At 30.1% G+C, this 13,985-nt stretch overlaps 1 protein-coding gene across 7 annotated transcripts in view; it reads right to left on the bottom strand.

Moving 5' to 3' along the window:
• The window catches only part of LOC107614303 (naringenin 8-dimethylallyltransferase 1, chloroplastic), a 60,706-nt gene that overhangs the window by 2,234 nt on the left and 44,487 nt on the right, over positions 1-13,985 (bottom strand). For 3 of the 7 annotated variants that reach the window (XM_021109852.1, XM_021109850.1, XM_021109851.1), the window contains exons 5-11: positions 7,009-7,276; positions 5,113-5,199; positions 3,905-3,979; positions 3,537-3,620; positions 2,995-3,084; positions 2,066-2,167; positions 104-196 (exon numbers count right to left, since the gene is read on the bottom strand). In XM_021109852.1, coding sequence (XP_020965511.1) covers positions 104-196; positions 2,066-2,167; positions 2,995-3,084; positions 3,537-3,620; positions 3,905-3,979; positions 5,113-5,199; positions 7,009-7,215 — 738 coding nt within the window. In that variant the 5' untranslated portion in view covers positions 7,216-7,276. Of the gene's footprint in view, positions 1-103; positions 197-2,065; positions 2,168-2,994; positions 3,085-3,536; positions 3,621-3,904; positions 3,980-5,112; positions 5,200-7,008; positions 7,289-7,958; positions 8,023-13,985 lie in introns of those variants that run through there. The other 4 variants (XM_021109853.1, XM_016316522.2, XM_021109848.1 and 1 more) reach the window with 4 other exon arrangements.

The raw sequence follows: 13,985 nt of genomic DNA, 5'->3' as shown, positions 1-13,985 counted from the left end.
TTGAATTCAAGCTAATAATATTACATCACATAATTAAACATATAAAATAAAAAGATTCATGTAAAAAAAAAAAAAGATTTATTCAAAAAATTTAAAATATTACCTTTGCCAAGGATATAACTGTATAGAAAAGGCTCACGACCACAACAGTAAAAACTAGTGATCTCGGATAGTCAAGTGCCTTCTTGAGCACAGTCTTCATATCATGTCATGTATTATTTAAAATAAAAGAAATATGTTTTAATCATTAGAGGAAAATTTTAGTTATTAGAAACCATATTAAAATATGTTAAACCATTTTAGTTCTTGAAAGCTTGAAGTATACTTTTTTTTCTAATGTTTGTCAGAAATTTTTAAATTATCTCTAATGTTTTTTATATATCTTAATTTTGTATTTAATATTTTAATTAAATTTTAACTTTACATTTTCTGTCAAAATTTAATTTATTAAATAATTAATAATTTTTTTTTAGTTTTACCGTTATTCCTTTATCTTTCCTTATTTTCTCTTTCAATCACACAAAGGAAGATGAAGAAATAGGGTTAAGATTGGAAAAAATATTAGGTGGATACTATCATAAAGATTTTATAATTATCTTTATGTAAAAATACATTTTTTTTACTATTAGATGATGAATTATAGAATTGGATGTGATATGCTATAAAAATATATTTTTTTTAAAGTATAGCCAAACAAATAAAGGACACTTTTAACTCAAGATTCTTTATAAGAAGATGTTTTTAACATCTTCATTGAGTAGGTGCCAAAATGTTAAACCATTAATTGTTGAAGGGATTTGGACGAAAATGATAAAATTGAATTTTTTTTTACAAACATTAAGGATAAAATTATATTTATTTTTGTTGTTATATACTGTTAAAGATATAATCATTCCTGTTATTTTCTCCTATCAATTTAAGTTTTTGGGAGAAGTGGTTAATATCATAACATGGTATCAGAATTCTATATCCAAAAGATTTAAAATTTGATCATTGGCGAACTTCAAAAGTAAAAAAAATAGCATAAGACAAATAAAAAAAAATAAGACCTATAAAAAAATCAAACAAACACAATAAAAGTTCTTATTTAAAAAAACTATTAAAGATATAACCATTTATGGTATTTTTTCATATAAACTTAAGTTGCACTTTTTTTTTTTCACAACATTAATAGGCTTATCTTTCAAACCTCTCATTAGTTTTAATACTTAACAACAAAATTGATCATATCAATATGGGCAATATTGGGCATTGGAAATATCTAGTCTATTTTCTAATAAATAGTTAACGTGAATATATTATTTTATTTATTATTTATAATGGTCTCAAAAGAATCTTAAACTCAATACTTAACAGGTTTCACCAACAATGAATTTGGTCCTATTGTGTAATTTAATATTTATTTTTTTTACTCTTAAATTTTAGTATTCATGATAACATTCAGAGAGAAATGCATAAGTTGAAAGAATTGATAAACTCAGAAGAACAAAGAGAGTAATAGCAGAGGTGAGAGAGATGAATGGAAACTTATGTTAAAAGTAAGTGATTATGTGTTACATTGAAAGTGTGAAGCTATCTAGATTAGCATAATACCTAAAATCTCGATTTAACTCTTAAAATTTTTTAATATTATAATTTTAAATTAATCAATTAATTTTATAAAATTTGTACTAGGTCGAACGATTTTACAATTTAAATCTTATTAAAATTTTACGTTTTACGTATTTAATTTACTTTTTTAATTTTACATAAAATTTCGATTTTCTCTACTTGCTGTAACTTGGATACTAGTATAAACTATAAACTCCACTGCAATTATAACAGAAGTAATAACAGAGTGAATTTTCTAAAAAAAGTAAATAACAGAATTTTGAGTTTTTTAACTGTTATTATTCTGATCATTCATGTGATGATTAATAACTCTAGAACAATTTTATTCAATATACATTATTTGTAATGTATTTTTGGAAATTTTTTTCAACAAAATATTGTTGTCACTGTTTGTGAAAGCTAATGAAAAAAATTTGCAACAAGAAGTCTCTAAAGATTATATCTTAGTTGATACCTTCATGTGAAGAAATGGTGCAATATGTTGTCCTATTGTCATAGAACTTGCAAGAGAGAATGTTGCAAGGATTGTGGATCTTTTCCATCTCAACAAGGGCAACTGAAAATTTCAGAAATAAATAAGTTACAAGATTATAAATAGTGTTATCGTAATTAAATAAATATTTATACTTGAGAACATTAAAAAGCGTGAATAAATTTGTACCATTAATGATTAATAAAAAAGACTATATTGTGTGACAAAAATAAATATTAAAATTATTTTATGTATTTTAAAATTTAAAAAACTAAAATATTAATTTTTAAAAATCTCAAAAATTGATTTGAGTAATTATTCTATATATTTTTGCCATGAAGTTGCAACAGTGGCAAAGGAACTTCAATTTCAAACATTATGGCATCACTCTCTCCATCCAAGTCCAAATTAAGATTACCCAGTTGTATTTTGTGAAAAAAAAAATGAATGATCTTACAACTTTCATGAAGACAGTGAGAGTTGGTTCAAATATTTAGAGGGTCAAACAACATTGAGAATTAGAAAACTATTAATGATGACCACCCGAGAGATCTTGGATCACTTAAACTAACGGAAGAGTTTCAGGTATACCAGGAATACTGGTGTTCCAGTTGTTTTAACCGTTGATCTGAATTATAAATAATATATATAATATATATTAATTAAAATCAACGATTAAAATAACTGGAACACTGGGAATACCTGATAACTTTCCGCTTTCTAGATTTTATTTTGATGTTCTCATTATTGTGGAAAGTGGAAACCCTTTTTCTAATGGCCTGAATTTGCGAAGTTATTTTCAAATCAAATTAATCTTTAGTGATAAAAATGTGTCTTTATAAGAAGATAAAATCTAAAAGCAATTTAAATGAACATATATTTTTTATATATAACTTAGAAAACAAACTCACATTAACTGAATAAGCAGTCATGAGCATAGTACTGATGACTAAACACCAAAACATTGGCCTTGATCCTAACACCCACGCAGATCCAAATCCCTATAGAAAAATTAAAGAAACATAAAGAATAACAAGCATTGCTTTAACAATATTAGCAACATTTATCTTGAAACAATAATATAATTAAAGTAATTACATCAAACGAGTTAAAAAATAGCTTTCATCATATCATATAGGCATTTTACATGTGAAAAGCTAATGAACAATAATTTAGAGAATTTATTAAAGAGTAATCGAGTGTGTGTTATCATGTTATTTTTTAAACTGCCACAAAAATAATAAAAAAATGCCACAATGCATTAATTCAAAACCCTCCATTCCCACAAAATGAACAAAGAAACCGCCACTAAAGATGTCCTGATGGTTTTATATAACTGCCACAAATAAACTTGTGACACTTCTAATTTTAAGAGTTTGAAAAACTGTCGTAATACTTTATTGGAGTTTGAAATCGCCACAAATAATAAGAATTCTGTAGAGATATATGTTACCATTAGAAGAGATGATGCCACAACTATTACTGCATTTCTTAAGGAATATTTCCCGGATGCCAATGGAAGATATGGTTTGTTAATCTATAATGAAACATACAGCACATGTCAAAAATAAGGGGAAAAAAAGCCTTATGAAAAGGAATAAGCAATTAACAAATGCTTAGTGACCAAAACAAAATACAATATATATATATATATATATAGTTGAAAAATCTTTACAAGTGATTGATATCTACTTTCATGAAACCATACTTATGAACAAAATATTTATTATTATATCATAATGATGTTCAAGTAACTATATAAAATATAGAACTTTGAAACTAAAAGTAATAAAACATTGAATGTTCGTTCAAATTGTTTACCTTGTCTATTTCAACATCGGCTAATTGATTCACACCAACAATATATTGAAACATGATGCAGTTAGGTATCAGAAACTGAAATAAGGGGGAAATGAGGATTAGGAATTATTCCAAATTAAACTACATATTAATACTCCATAAATACTAAAAGAATTGATTATAAAGACAGATAAGGGTGGAAATGGGTTTAGTCGAGTTGAACTTCGGCTTAGACAAACTTGATTTGTGTTATAAACATATGGTTCAAGGCTAAGCCTGTTATTTTTTATAAGCTTTTTTTCAGGTTCAAGTTTAATTTGTTTAAAAGTCTGACAAATTCATGAACTTATTTAAAAAATCTATTTTGTGAATTATAATTCAAACCAAAAACTTTAAAAAAATTTAAACTAACATTAAATGTATTCTATAATTTATAATTCATATTTTATAAATCATAATTCGTTTATATATATCATCAATCGGTTAGTCACATGTCATAACCTCTTACAATTCATAAACATAAACTTTTTTTTGAACAAAAAAAAGCTAAAATCTTATCTAATTTTGACTATTTATTTTTTTAGTTTTACTTTAGGTTTATTATAAGTGAATAGTTAAAAGTTCAAATTAAAAATAATTTATTTTTATAAAAAAATATTTTGATGAACCGGCGGACGAGTTTCATAGCCTATGACCTAATTTTTTTAACTAATAAATTTTAAAAAGAGTTTGAACTTGGCTTGTTTAATTGAGTCCAACCAAATCTAAAATAAACCGAGTCACAAACTCCCATTGGATAGCCTGACCTACTTTTACGCCTAATTATAAATAAAAAAAATAATATGTTCCAATAACAATTGGCTATGGCTACTGCAGCACATACAATCTTGCTAGATGATTAATTAAAGAATGTGCATCAAGAAACATAATATTTTTATTCCAAATTTTATAAATCATTTTGAGAAATATAAAATATTGTTATTTTTCAGGGGAATAATCATAATGAAATCCATGTAAGTTCAATAATCTTTTAAAATGAAAATGTACACTAATAATATAATAACTAGCATTTGAACATATGAATCTGTTGATTATTGCTCTTCTTTTATAAGAAGAACGGGTATCAACAATTAATATAACATAATAATAAAAATTTGATAATGATATAATAAGTTGCCTTTTTCTTCTTCCATGCCATTTGTAATAAGAACTGAAATCTTAGAAACTACCTGCAAGAAGCCTATTAAGAACATTTTTGGAGAAATATTTGATAAATTGTCCACCGCAAGGAGTGATGAAGAAAGTCCACTTGATATCTATCCAAAAACACAACATTAGCAATTCTTGATTAGTTGCTTGGTTTCAAATTGCAGTCACACATAATATTCAAACTGAGAAAACTAATAAAATAAAAAATATTTGTCTAATCATCTTTAGAAAAAATAATTCTTTGCATATATGTCTTTTCTTCGATTAAAAATTTTAAATAAGTTCTCAAAATAAAAAAAAAAATAATGGTTACTTATCTTTATTTGTCTGTCCATTAGCCTATATTCTATTATATTATGTTAAAATTGAATTTTTATACTTAATATATAATAAATTGACGTGATATATTTTTAAAAGTATTTTTTGATTTATTTTTATCCTATGTAAATAAAAAATAGTAAAAATTTAAAATTAAAATTTAAAATTCATATTTTCACTAACATTTTAACAATATCTATCTATTCTAAAACAATATAGAACAAGAACAATAAATATTTTGTTATTTTTAAAAACGATGTCATTTTAGAATTCCAACAAAACAAAAAGTTAAACCTCTCCTTTTTGATCACTTTGTCTTCTCCTTCTCCACTAAACTTCAAACAAAAAAAAAATTAACTCTTCTATGGGTGAAAAGAATTAAAAGTTTCTAGAGGAAAAAGTGTTTGTCGTCACCTTTTGATTTCCACGAAGTGTGTATCGGCATTGTAGAGGTTGAAAAGAGGTTTAAGGTGATCACAAACACTTTCTCCTCCAGCAACCTTCAATTTTTTTTATCCATAAAAAAGTTAATTTTTTTCGTTTGAAGTTCAGTGGAGAAAAAGAAGACGAAGTGATCAAAAGGGAGGAGTTTAACGTTTTAATTTTGTTGAAATCCTAAAACGATGTTGTTTAGTACCTTTTTTAATGTCAAAATGGGTACAACGTTGTTTTAGTATGTCTAGTGTGACAAGAATTGAGCTACATTATTAAGGATGTTGAGCTCCGATGATGGAAAATATACGAGAGACTACATTATTAATACACTTTTTTTAATTTAAAAGATCGAATTGTAGCAATTGAAAAGTCAAAAACTAAATTGGTATAATTCACCAATCTAAAAGATCAAAGTGTAACTTAACTCATACTTAAACTTTAAAATACCACTACATATAATTGAGGATTCTATATGGGACATCTAACCCTATTCTACTAAGAAAATAATGTTAGTGAGAAGCAAATTTTCAATTTGGAAAGAGATTTTTATGGTTAATAGATACGGTTAATTATGAAACACTTGAAAAATACTTAAATGCTAGTAGAAGTTTTTTCTTTTTTACATATAATAAAGATTTGTTTTTTGAAAAAAAAGTAGATATAGTGTCATAGGTAGATTTTGACAAAAATAATTTTTTATAATAGTGTTTTTTATATTATCCTGTCTAAACATGGGTACATATGCTAGGAAGTTATAATAAATTGTGGTTATTCTCAAAATTTATAAAATGAAATATTTTAAGAAAAACCAAAACTTATAAGAAAAAACTGTTTCATCTCACAATTTATAATTTAAAAGTAATGGCCTAATAAACAAATATAAAAAAATAAAATGGGTGTTAAAAAGAATTTAGGAACAAATTTGAGAATTTTACTCTATATATATTTGTAAACCATTTCCCCATTCCAACAAGAGTAACATAGTTTCAGAATAATGTGTTTGATTATAAGCTGATACAGAAGAAATTTGTATAGAAAAGTTTCATCTCGTGTAATTTTGTCAATCAGATGAAACTTATTCTTAAAAAGAAAAAATCAATATATTTTCAGCCAAATATATATATAGTTGATGCTTAAGGTAGGGAATTGAGAATGAAACTTACGAAGCTAAAGAATGCGTATAATCTGGAAAACTGGCGAAAAGCATCCATGCCATCTTTGATAGACTCCAAAATAGGTTGTGGTTTTTTCGGTTCATCATGTGAATTTTTTGAGGTTGCATTCACCAAGTATTTTTTCTCAAATTTATCACTCATCATAGATCCTCCTTTAATGTTGTTGCAATGATACTTCCAATAATTATGCTGCATCTTGATACAATATTCTTTTGATAGTTTTCCATTATTGTTGTGCCATAAGGTTCTTCTTGTACTAGAATCTAAACAATAATGAAATTAATTACCTTCATATTGAGAGAAAAAATTTACTATTCGTTATTGGAGAAGTGGTTATTAACAAAATAGTGACAATAAGGTCAGGAAGAGGAATATGTAAATAGGGGGAACGCGGATCGGATCGAATATGACCAAAATTTTGATTCGATCTGCACTTAAATTATCAGATCGGATCGGATCCAATATCTGCAGTTTTTAAGTTTGAATCTAATTCGATCTGCATATTTACGAATCGGATCGAATATCGGATATATTCGCAAAATACAAAAATATTTTTAAAAATTTATTTTTATTAAAAAAATATTAATAAAATTCATTTTTTCTATTCTTTTAAATATGTTTACTATTAAAAAATATTAAACATATTTTTCTTAAATAATAAATCAAAATAATACAACATATATGATAATTATTAGTTGAAATAAAACATAAAAAGAATATTTACTTATTTATTTCTTTATTTTTGTGGATACGCAGATATGCGGATACTTATACAAAATCTGCAATCCGATCCTATTAGTATGCTGATTGGATATGATCCGATCCGATAGCCTTGCGGATTGAATTCATATCCGCAATTTTCAGATCGAACTCAGATAAACACTGTAGATATGCAAATCGGATCCAATCTATTAACATTCCTATATGTAAAAACATACTTACGTAATGGTTGTTTGTAAATTTCTCACTTTTCTAGAAACTTCTATACCTACATATATTAATCAGAAAATTTAATTAGTGGTACGTACAAATTTTAAGATTTATTAGCTAGGGTTCATAATTCATGTAATGGTTTATTTATTTATCCGTGACGAGAGGGTTACAGTGAGATAAAGGTGGAGGTAATTGCGTGCAAATAGTGGCGGATGAATATAGATGAAAATAGGTCCGGTGGTCTGTTAGAAATCTACAATTTAATTTGTATTTAATCTGATCTATTATGAAATAGGTACAGATTTAGATTCTTGTAAAAGTATCAATATATTAATAAATCAGATTAAATTATATCACAGGCTTGATCTGTTAAAAATAAAATTTGAACTAACTTAGCCTGTTTTTACTCTTAATTACAGATGAATGAGAAATGATAAGCGTGGAGTATTGGATGGTGTGCATTGTGGTGGTGGTGGTCGTGGAATGAAACTAGCAATAGTAAGTTGAAAGTTGAAACGAGAGAGAATGAAGCAGGAATAGATCTTCTTATTTTTTTTTTCAATTATTTTATAAATTATAATATTTTTTATTGGTAAATTTTTTATGACAAAAAATTTAAAATAAAAAAAAAGACATTAAAAATGATTTTAGCTTTTGATAAAAATTTTAAACAACAAAACAGTAATATGTAACTTCTATGTAGGGAGCTGTAGCCATAGTACCAATGTACCATTCTTTCATACAAATTTCTATGTTTAAATATTCATTTCTGATAGATAGTTAGATACATTAGCTGATGTTGAATTAGTGTAAACAGAATTAGTTTAGCTTGTGATCAATTTATTAGTTAGCTGATTGTAATTAAGCACATGTCAATCAGTTTATTAGTAATTAGTCTAGCTTGTGACCGCTGTAACTCTTCTGCTATAAGTAGTTAGAGCTAAATGTATTTACTATAGGCATCAATGAAAATGACAAAGTAATAGTTTTCATTTAAGTCAGGTATCACAGCTTTCTTTTATTCAGTTCAATGGCAAGCAAAAGTCAAAGATCTGAAAATTCAATGAATCAGTTGAACACAGCTCCAAATTTCACTTCTTCCCCAATTTCAATGAAACTCGACGATGACAACTTCTTGCGGTGGAAAGACCAGGCTGAATCAACGATCGAATGCCACAATTTGCTTCACCACATTATCGGAGAAGGAATCCCGTTGAGACTTGATGAATCAAGAAATGTAACACCCGAGTTTGCTGCATGGAAGAGACAAGATGCGCTTCTCAAATCGTGGCTTCTTGCTTCAATGACCAAGCCGTTCACCACTCGAATAGTAGGATGCATCTATTCGTATGATGTTTGGAAAAGGTTACAAGATCACTTTTCTTCACAAATTAGAGCAAAAATAATGCAATTGAAACACAGGTTGAGCAGTATTAAGATAGAAAATTCAGTAAATGAGTATGTGTTAGCATTAAAAGGAATAATTGATGCTTTAGCTTCAGTAGGAGAACCAATGCGTGAGAGTGATCATGTAAACGCTATTCTGAATGGACTAACCGAAGAGTATAGTTCAGTAGTCACCTCAGTAGTGGCAAGACCAATGAACATCTCGGTTGGAAAATTAGAGGCTTTGCTATTAACTTATGAAAGTATGTTGGAGAGGTTTCGAAAACCAGAGTCATTTATACAAGCAAATGTGGCACAAAGTTCACCAGGTTACTCTCAGAACTTTAACTCAAGAGGTTGCTTCAGAGGAGGTTTCAGAGGAGATTACAGAAGTAGAGGTGGTGGCAGAAAGATGAGAGGTGGTAGAAACTTCTATAATAATAGTCAATCTGGTGGCAACAATTCCAGATTTGGAACTCAAGCTTACAATAATCCAAGTTTTGGTGGTGCTGAAGGGGCAAGAATGTTCAACAATGAAAGGCAGCAGTAGTATAATGGTTTAAGAATGTTCAATGGTGATAGGCCTATTTGCCAAGTATGTGACAAGTCTGGACACACTGCCAAGACATGCTGGTATAGGTATGATCCACCAGAAGGCTCCAGAACTCAATATAAAGGCACAAACTCACAGACTCTGCAAGCATCACAAGACAACTTGAGCAATGTATTGGCCACACCTGCAACATTACAAGATCAAGGCTGGTTTCCAGACTCAGGTGCTAAACACCATATGACCTTAGACCAGCAAAATCTAATTGAAGGGGAGAAGTATGAAGGTGCAGACCAAGTGATCATAGGCAACGGATCAGGTTTGCATATCAACCTTGTTGGAAAGTCTTTCTTTAAAACTGATTTGACCAATAGAGAATTCTTGTTAAGCAAATTACTACATGTGCTTGATATCACTAAGAACTTACTTAGTGTACATAAATTCTGCTGTGATAATGATGTCTATTTTGAATTTCATTTTAATGGCTGCTGTGTGAAATCTCAGTAAACTAAAGAGATTGTTATACAGGAAAAAGTTGACAAGGGAATGTACAAGTTCCTCAATTTCACTCCATCTTTCACTTCATCAAATAAACTAGCTGCCTTTGCCTCAAATGTGTCCACTATTGATCAATTTCTCTTATGGCACAATAGACTAGGTCATCCAGAAAATAATGTTGTTTCTTCTGTGCTGAAATCTTGTAATATTGTTGCTTCATTAAATAAAAATTCTTGTACTTCCTGCTGTATTGGAAAATTTCATGTACTCCCTTATCCTTCCTCAAATACCTTATATATTGCTCTCCTGCAACTTATATACACAGAAATCTGGGGCCCTGCCCCTATACCTTTCTTGTCCTCATGAACATCAGCAAAACGGCAGTGCTGAGAGAAAGTATAGGCATATAGTTGAAAAGGGTTTAGCTATGCTAGTAGGTGCAGGCATGCCAATTAAGTATTTTGAAGAGGCCTTCATGATGGCAGTTCACTTAATAAATAGGTTACCAACATCAGTGTTGCAAGACCAGTCACCATTTGAAAAGTTGTTTGAGAAGAAATTTGATTATACAAGCCTTCGGGTCTTTGGTTGTTTGTGTTTTCCACACCTACGACCGTACAATAGGCACAAACTGGAGTTCAGATCAGCACCATGTACTTTTCTGGGTTATAGTGCAGTGCACAAAGGCTACAAGTGCCTCACTGCAGAAGGGAAGATAGTGATGTCAAGCAATGTGATCTTTGATTAACAGAATTTCCCTTTCAAAAATTCGAAAACTCCCTCAACAACCAAGCCTGATTTGTCTTCTGACTTTCACTCAACTCCAACCATTCCATTACTAAATAGGAACATGTCTCAACTCTCACCTAACATTACAGAATCAAGGTCTCTACATCCTACACCAAGCATCACAGCCACACCAATTCCCCTATCCTCACCTGTACCTACTATACCAAGTATTCCAGAGTCCAGATCTCATTCTTTGTCTATCACAGCCACCTCTCCTACCTTACCTTCACCAGTACCTACAGCACCATCAGCCACACCCATTCGAATACCTATTTCAGATTTGGAAATTATTCTTTCCTTTGATAATGATCACTCAGTCTCGGCAGCATCAAATCAAAATGTTTACCCCATGATCACAAGGAGCAAGAGTGGAGTCTTAAAGCTTAGATCCTTTCTAGCTAGCATTGAACCAAGGACTGTCAATGATGTCTTGTTCAAACCTGATTGGAAAGTTGCGATGGATGATGAATACGCTGCACTTATACAAAATCAAACCTGGAAATTGGTTCCTCTCTCTCTCATGGCAGAGGCTGTGGGTAGTCGTTGGATTTTTCGAGTTAAATACAGCCTTGATGGAAGTCTCAAAAAATACAAGGCTTGCCTAGTAGCTCAGGGTTTCTCTTAAAGGCCTGGGTGTAATTTCACTGAGACATACAGCCCAGTGGTGAAACCAACCTCGATTCGCATTGTCCTCACCTTAGCACTGTCAAGGAATTGGAGAATCAGGCAGCTTGATGTGAATAACGCATTTCTACATGGTGATTTGGTCAAAGATGTATATATGAAACAACCAAAGGGCTATGAAATTGGAGATGGAACTCTAGTGTGCAAACTCACCAAGGCCCTTTATGGTCTGAAACAGGCTCCAAGGGCCTGGTACTATAAGCTGTCAACAGCTCTCCAGCACCTTGGTTTTCATTCAACAAAGTCTAACATCTTTGTATTCACGAGGTTCAAAAATGGCTCATCACTATTTGTCCTGGTATATGTAGACGATATAATCATTTATGGAGACTCAGATGAAGCAATTTCTTAGGTCATTAAGCAGCTGAATGACAAATTTGCGTTGAAAGACATGGGTGAGCTTCACTATTTCCTTGGAATTCAAGCCACCAAGACTGCTAATGGAGGTCTATTACTCTCACAAGAGAAATATGCCAGAGATCTACTCAAGAAAGCTGAAATGGAACATTGTAAGCCCTGTCATACACCCTTACCTTCCTCAATTCGATTTTCTGCTTTTGGAAGCTCCCCATTCAAGAATCCTAAGCTTTACAGATCAGTTGTGGGAAGTCTACAATACCTCATAGTCACTCGTCCAGAACTAGCATACTCAGTGAACAAAATTTTACAGTTTATGCAAAATCCCTTGGAAGAGCATTGGAGATTAGTAAAAAGAATTTTGAGGTATGTGCATGGAACACTTAGCTTTGGTTTACACTTACACAAAACAAAGGTGCAAACCATCAAAGCTTATAGTGATTCTAACTGGGCAGAGACCCATATGATAGGAAGTCCATTGGAGGTTTTTGTGTCTTTTTTTGGAGCAATCTAGTTTCATGGAGTTCAAAGAAGTAGGGTGTTGTTGCCAGGTCTAGTGCTGAAGTAGAGTACAGGGCGATGGCTAACTTAGTTGCCGAACTAATTTGGATTAAGAACCTTATGGTTGAATTAAGAACCAAACTCTCAACAGCTCCATCAGTCTACTGTGATAATTTGAGTGCTGTGTTGCTTGCTGCGAATCCAATCTTGCATTCTAAGTCAAAACATTTTGAAATGGATCTCCATTTTGTAAGAGACTATGTTACAAAAAGAGTTATTCAAGTAAGTCATGTTCCTGGGACTGTGCAACTAGCTGATGTGTTGACAAAACTACTGCCCAGTGTTGCCTTTCTTGAGTTTAGAAAAGAACTAATGGTTGAAAGTTTGGAGACATCCACTGATGAAAGCAGGCTCGGCAAAGAGGGTCATAAAGAGGGTCATGATAGATACATTAGCTGATGCTGAATTAGTGTAAACAGAATTAGTTAGCTTGTGATCAATTTGTCAGTGATTAGTTTAGCTTGTGACAACTGTAACTCCTCTGCTATAAGTAGTTAGAGCTAAGCTATTATTGTGTGATATTAAAACTCACTTTACCAATACACTTCAGATTCAACCAGATCCTTCTCTACACGTAGTACTCCTTCTTCTTTCTTAAATTCTTTCCCTTTCTACTCTCTCTCTTGCTTGAGCCTGGTACCTTTCAATTTCTATTGACTTAAATGAATATGTAAGATTTACAAAAAAGAAAAACTAATCTACATAATTTTCTTTTAAATACTGGTATAGTAAGAAATCTATTTTTAATTACTTTATTCTTTTTTTCTCATTATTTATTCTAATATAAGGGTCATTACTCGTTAGCAGAGTCTTAACAAATTAATATAATTAAAAAAAATTAATAATATTTAGGAATTTGGGCATATAATGGGAGGTGATGATGATAATGAGACTTGTTCAATTATTTTGATTAGTAACTCATCATGTTTAGCAATTGTTTGATATGGTTGGATAATGTTATTTATCAATTATTGTGAGTATTTGTCATGCGACTTTGAATACTCATATTCTATTACTTATCATAAAAATAAGTTCAACCGGTTCCCATGATGTCCAACTTTTTATTATTCAATAAGTGCCTTGCTGCTAGAAGAAACTAAAATTTTATTCACAAGAGATAAAATATATGTATTCAAATATTTCACGTCAGATGTGTTATTGTTAACAAATAACAACTATATCCTCATTGATTATATAAGTGTTTTTA

Source organism: Arachis ipaensis, chromosome B08, assembly GCF_000816755.2.
Source record: "Arachis ipaensis cultivar K30076 chromosome B08, Araip1.1, whole genome shotgun sequence".
NCBI lineage: Eukaryota > Viridiplantae > Streptophyta > Magnoliopsida > Fabales > Fabaceae > Arachis > Arachis ipaensis.
This window is presented reverse-complemented; position numbering and strand designations above follow the sequence as displayed.